The sequence below is a fragment of the Kryptolebias marmoratus genome, linkage group LG24 (assembly GCF_001649575.2).
Source record: "Kryptolebias marmoratus isolate JLee-2015 linkage group LG24, ASM164957v2, whole genome shotgun sequence".
NCBI classification, from domain to species: domain Eukaryota; kingdom Metazoa; phylum Chordata; class Actinopteri; order Cyprinodontiformes; family Rivulidae; genus Kryptolebias; species Kryptolebias marmoratus.
The window spans coordinates 14,267,087-14,273,742 of NC_051453.1; the positions used below are offsets into that span (position 1 = coordinate 14,267,087).

Genomic DNA, 6,656 nt, shown 5'->3' on the forward strand with positions numbered 1-6,656 from the left:
AGCTTGTTGTAGTTAGCAGCTGTCCATAAATTTTGCTCCCAAAATAAGGATTTAAGGACACAATAACAATTGATATGAGGGAGGATTTTTTTTCCCATGACAAATAATAGTACGGAAAACAGGTAGGCAAATAAAATGTTATCTTTTAATGTTATACCTATAGCAAATAAGCCAATTTAACAATTAGCATAAAATCTATTGCAAGTAAGGCTATTTAGGTTAGAAATAATCCAGCATACATCTAATTATTTGTGCTGAAAGCAGAATGATGTTCAAGCTGCAAGTCTGGAAAGTTGTTTTGTGAGAAAATAAACTAAAACAAAACAAAAAAGAAGAGCCACCAACCAAACTATTAAATGATGTCAGCGGGCATGTTGTAGCCCCCCTCAGCCAGCCTCCCAGAGCACAGAGAAAGTGAGCGTCAAAAGGAAAAAAAAGGCGGACCGAAGCAAAATCCTGCCCGTCTACTGGTCCGCATGGCTGTCAATCAAGCACTTTCGCTTTTCTATTGGCTGATGTCTTTCGCATTTATCGTGCCATCTCGTCAAGCTGCTGCTGTGTAATAGCAGGTAACTTTCTTGCGATAGCCTTCCGCCGGACGACCTAGTGCTCTTAGATGCCGTTCGCTTTAGGAAATACGCACACCGGACGGCGGAATCAGACACTCCCGTGCCTCGGAACACGGAAAAGAGGTTGAACTCGTATTTTTTATATCTCTAAACATTACCCCATCTCTCCGTGGCTGTTTGAAATCGGACACCGCTGGCGTTGAGGCCCTCAGTCTTTTTTTTTTTTTTTCTGCGCGGAGGGATACGCTGTTACGTCTGACAATGTGGACGGAGGTGGTGAAGATGTCTACGAGAAGAATGAAATCATCTCAGTTGTAACAACAAAAAAGGAATACGGAGAGATTAGTTACTATAATAGATTTGTTTGCACACAGACTTTGTTACATTGACGCAAACACGTGGGCGCTGCGTGGAAAAACCAGGCTTCCCGGGACAAAAGAAGAGACATCCACTGTGCTCTAATGCGTTTCATGCACTGAGGTCGAAATTCTCTTGAAGTTTTATGTTTTTCCCCCTGCGAGTCTCCGCTTTTCTTTTTACGGCTGGATACCAGGCACTTGGCGAGGAGAGGTAAAAACACAACCTTACACTTCACGTTTCGGGTGTGGGGGGGCAGGGAAGCTGCATGAATTACACGGGTTTTATCTGCTTTTTTTTTTTATTTATTTATTTTTATTTTTATTTTTTTTTAGGGTTCTGTGTTTGACGCCCGTAATTATCGAAAAGTTTTTTTTTTCTTTTTCGGGAATGTGTGGTTAAAAAGCTGGGGTGGTGTAAAGACGGGAGAGGGGGGGATGTTAAGTTTTTTTTTTTCTTCTTTCTTTTTTTTTTTTTTTTTTGTCTGGTTTGAGGTGGCGAGCCAAGTGTGTGACGGTCTCTCCGGCAGGAAATTACTCCTTTGTTCTGCAAAAAAAAAAAAAAAAGACTCAGTAAAGGTTGTTGTCGCCCTAACAAGCCTCGGTTTGTTTAACTAGCTCCGGTCGCTTAAGTGGAAATATTAAAATAGTAGCGTTGTGTAAAGCTGGCTAGCATTTTAGCTAAAGTTTGCGCGTGTATTTTCCACGCATACGTTAAACAAACTTTCCATAAAAAAAGCCCAGTTTGTAGCCCACTCTCCAGTGGAAGTGTCTGACCACCAGCTAGACTTATTTTATTGCACATTTGGCAGGAAATTCCTCCTGCTCCCACCCCCACCGTCTCCCTCCGCGGATCTCCCCTCACGACGCACGACTTGAACCCTAATATTTCTTTTAAAGAAAGAAAGAGTCACTTAAAAAAAAAAAAAAAAAATCGCCGCTAGAAGTTTGAATCCTCGCTCTCGACCTCCAAAGTCCCAGCCGATGTCTTGCCCAGAGAAGGCACAAACAGGGGGGTTTATGCTTTCTGGTCAGCCTGGAGCTCGGTGTCAACATGGCTCTTAATAAATGAAGAATTGGTTAGTTTTCAGCGGTAGTTTGGCTCTGGATGGGGCCTGTTCTGATGCCATGGTGTCCATGATGGTTCCTGGCACAGTTGTGGACTGTTTAACCCGAGTGTTTGTGTATGTTCTCCGGATTAATGTGGTGGACTGAATCAACAGCTGAAATTGCCTTTTTTGTTGTTGTTGTTGTTGGCACTTGTTGTTCCCATAGTTGTGTCTGCATTGTGCTAATTTAGGACTGGTCACTATAATATCCACATTATTGCATTCGTGGTAGCTGCACTACTTGTGCTCATGTGTGTGTGTGTATTTTTTTAAAATGCATTTCACCTTAAGTTTGCTTTGCTGGTTGTTAGGAATAATAAAAAAAAGTAAGTAAGGCATGGTTTGTTTTCCTGGAAGTGCTGGCTCTTTTTGTGCAGAGGGACCTGTGCTCTCTGCTTTGTGTGTGGGGGGTGACAAAGACCCCCCCACCCCACCCCTAATCTGCTTGCTTGAAATATTGATCCAGCAGTAGCTAAAGATGCCATTTTGTCTCATAAAGCCACCCCCCCAACACACACACTTCCATGTGCTGTGCACCGTTTAACTCTTAGGCAGGTTGTGTTTGAAAAGTTGCCTCGTCCCCGAGGACCTCCTGCAACCTTATCAGGAGGTTTTAGGGAACTTTGTGGTCTTGTTTTTGTGTGTGCGCTTTCCCTCCTGTTCCAGAGTCGAATGAAATCAGTTTCACTCCATTTTTAAAGGAATTCCTCAAAACTGTGGCACTTGTATTGCAGGAAAATTGAAGTTGCCCCCCTGTGTTCACCGTGACGTGCACCTTTTCCCCCCCAAAATCTTCTTTTTTTTTGTTTGTTAGCGTGATGCCATAAGAGACTACATGCTAGCTCCGAACGACAAAAAGGAGGCCGTAAACGCACACCACCTGTTGGTGTCCAAGTGCCTCCATTCTTCCACTTGCTCCCATCGACACCAGTTCCCTTTGAGGCTCCCTCAGAACCGCCGCTCGGCTCCAGAGAGCGGCCTCGGGCCTCGTGCTGCCACGCAAAAAAAAAAACCCTGGCAGATTTGTGCTCGCTGTGTCTTCTGACAAGCTTCTTTCTGAGTTGACATATGGTAATTTGGTAATGACGTGTTTGCGTACAGTCATTAGCTCTGCCTTTCACCCCCATTTCCTTGGGCTAACAATAGTCCCAATTATGTCTGTAATTGTAAGTGTATTACGTTTTCTTTTTATGTAGCGATGATCGACATATGGTTCTGTTAGTTGCCAGGGTTGCGTAAAATGAAAGACAATTTCTTTTAATGTCATTACTTGGTAGCGATTTGACTAAAGGCAGGGGATTCATCATCAGTTCATGGCATGTCTTTGCTTGAATGGCGAAACCGTGTCTGAAGGAAAATATATCTATATTTTTTTAGGGAAACCGGTCTGATTTGTTGTGTTCAGTCGCCTTGTGTTGTCCTTTTTGTATACTTTCATAATTTAACCTGAAAGTACTTTGATCTGAGTGGTTTTGGCCAGCTGACAGTCGTGTTTTCGGCCTCTCGATTAGTTGTAGGTGATCGTCATTTATGTTGGAATTTAAAATAATTCGCTAGCGCTGAGAAAGTGGCTCTTGTTTAAAGAAAGCACTGCAGCTCTGCTACCTAATCAGCGAGCTAGGGCTTCCCTAACGAGAATCTTTTAACGTGTCAGGATGAAAGTTGTCATGTATCAAAGGTAGAGTAGCTTCCAATGATGTGTTAGCATCGTAACACCTTTTTAATTTTGTTTTTGAAACAAACAAACAAAAAAAAATGGAACATGTGACTTCTCGTTGTGCTTTTAAAAATCCTGTATTTGCAAATTTCTCTCGTAGGGTTTGTTAGAAGCCGAAGGGTATGAACGAACAGCAGCAAAGAATGGCTGCAGTGGAAACGGACAAGGAACTCAGCGATCTCCTGGATTTCAGCGCGGTAAGAGAGTGGCAGAGCAGTCTGGGTGGTGCTGGGTGGAGGAAAGAGTGCAATACAGGTCTGAGAGGGAGAGAGCAGCTCAGAGGTGGTGGTCTGAAAACAAACAACAACAAAAAAAATTAAATAAAAAAAAAACTAGAAAAAGTGAGACCAGAAGGGCAGATTTGAGAACTTAAAACTGATTTCGTTTGCTCAGAATGTTTACATTCCCTGCATGCAGACGAGATTGAACATTTTAAATGATGTTCTGCCTCGACTGGCTACAATACAGCCTGCAACGTCTACAGATATAGGCAACTAGGGGCATCATCTAATGTTTAAAAAAAAATAGGGGGAATCAGGAACAAGTGCAGGAAATAGTAGACATAATTTCCCCACTGTTTGAATTGTTAAGTGGATCTTTTGGGAGTGTGTGATCCAGGGCTGAGCTGACAGCTTCTGCATTTGTTTTTGTCATAATTTTTTAGTTCTTCAGGAAGAGATTTTCAATTGGTTGCTCTCGAAGCGATCCTCCTGACATTATCTACAAAGTGGATAGAGAAATGCTGCTCCGCTTTTTCGTTTCTTTTTTTATTTATTTCTTTTTTTATTTGTGTTTCGTTTCTTTTTTTTCTTTTTTTTTTTTTTTTTTTTTTTGTTGTGAAGCCTTTTTGCTGCTTAACACTGACATAAACATCTCCTAGCCCCAGTGGAGATGTGTTAGTCTTTTTCACCCAAACAAACTGAAAAGCAAATGTGGCTTTTTTCCCAGCTCTGTATTATTAGCAGGCACTTTTTTTTTCCTTTTAACTGTTAGTGAGTATTTGCCAGAAGACGTTATGTCAGGAATATATATTATGACAAATTTGAATTCTGCTTTACTCAACCGTTCATGTTTAGGAGTAATTTAAACGATCCATGTAACCGAGCCAGGTTTTTTTAGGTAGAGCTCTATTTTTGTGATTGGCACAGTGTAGCCTTTGTTTATGTTTTTGTACTTCTATTGGAAAGCCAACCACTGAAAGATTAGAAAAAAAGCACATCTTGCTATGGAAGGAGCTTCTGAGAGGTTCTCATTAGACAACCGAGTTTGGTGTTTAAAAGGAGCTCAAATCGATCAGCTTAGACGTCTATTAGCAGCCGTTTTGTTCCGTTTTGCTTTTGATAATTCGGCGAGAAACCGTCAAACATGAACAGGTTTTCTCGTCTCTGTTTAATTTCTTGCCGGTCGTAGGAGAGCATCTGGGCTTGAAAATGAGGAAAAACAAAACAAGTTTGCATTGCGATTAATATGTTTGAAGCACTTTGCTGTTTATTAAGTTTTTTTCTTTTTAAAAACAAGGTTATGTGCCGTAGTGGCAAATTGCGTTGCAGTGCCCCAGTTTCAACGTGTTTGGTTTGTACATCAGACGCTTTAGCGTTCGTAAAAGATGCCACAGAGCGGCTGTTGAGACCACACCATAACCTGGTGGTAAAGCCCACAGCGGTTTGGTGACATAAATGTTAGTTAAAGTACACACCACTGGCTTTAGATATCTAAGATATGCTTGAACAGTTTAATTGCGAATTACTTTGTTCATGGAATAAATTAGCTGCGTGTTTGCAGTAAGAATTATCTTATAGGTTTTACTTTTAATCTAAAGCTCACCAATTGTATCAATTTTTCTTTATTTTTTTATTTTTTGTTAAACCTCATTGTTTCTATCTCACTTTAGACTGACACAGAGCTCAAACGCCTGTAACAGTGTGTGTAAGATGTTTGTAGCAATGAGATGTGTGAAGTGTGCCTTCCTTGCCTTGTTAGTTATCTCTGTCTTTGTTTTGTAGATGTTTGCACCCCCAGTAGCCAATGGGAAAAACAGGACAATGACACTGGCCAGCACTCATTTTACTGCATCAGGTAAGAGTTTTTTTTGTTTGTTTTGTTTTTAGCTTTGTGTTCACTGTTTTGTCAGTTTTCAGTCCTGCATCATCGTGTTGCATGTAAATGTGGCAAATCCAAATATACTAATAATTGAATCCAATCTTTACCTGTCAAGTTCACTGCTGAACATGAGCGACAAAAGGACGCATCCCCACAGTCAGAACAGCTGCTGAACTATGTGCAAGTGCCTACCACGCTAACGCACCAAAATCAGAATCAATTCAGTGGTATCTGCCTTTTAGACACTTTCAGTTTTGTTCGTTCTTGTTTTGAGATTTACCGTCACCACTTTATTAGTAACAGCAGATCTTTTAATTCGTGGCCCTTACCTTGTTACAACGTTTAATTTGCGGGGGGAAAAAAATCAAAATAATCATATTTATTTAGTAGCAACACCGGGGAAAACAAGCTGCTAACAGTGCTCATTTGATCGTTTTTCTATATCAAAACGTTACGAATTCTTGTTTGTTTGTAACATAATTAGACGTTTCAGAAGAAAATTGTTCTGTGCTGCAGTTGCGCCCCGCCCCCCCACACACACACATTTTTGTAGACTTTTGAAGTGGCACCAAGAAGTAAACACACTTAGTCACCTGAAAGCTTTGAGTAAGGGTTTCCATCTTTCTAAAGGTTATTAGTAAGTTGTTTTACTTTCGTTCTCCTGTCACCGTGCCAGCCCAGCGTGTGAAATTGAGTCACACTCCCCAGCGTTCGCCAGAGTGAGAACTTAGCCACTGAGGAACAAAGGCAGAGAAGGGGGCTTATGGACTTGAAACAACTCCCCCACCCTGAAGTGTAAAACAAC

At 41.2% G+C, this 6,656-nt stretch overlaps 1 protein-coding gene across 6 annotated transcripts in view; it reads left to right on the forward strand.

The window, feature by feature from the left end:
* Window positions 1–792: 792 nt before the first annotated feature.
* The window catches only part of tcf3b (transcription factor 3b), a 24,393-nt gene continuing 18,529 nt past the window's right edge, over window positions 793–6,656 (forward strand). For 3 of the 6 annotated variants that reach the window (XM_037974274.1, XM_017407326.3, XM_017407327.3), the window contains exons 1-3: window positions 793–1,139; window positions 3,852–3,948; window positions 5,755–5,827. In XM_037974274.1, coding sequence (XP_037830202.1) covers window positions 3,874–3,948; window positions 5,755–5,827 — 148 coding nt within the window. In that variant the 5' untranslated portion in view covers window positions 793–1,139; window positions 3,852–3,873. The remainder of the gene's footprint in view (window positions 1,140–3,851; window positions 3,949–5,754; window positions 5,828–6,656) is intronic. The other 3 variants (XM_017407324.3, XM_017407325.3, XM_017407328.3) reach the window with 2 other exon arrangements.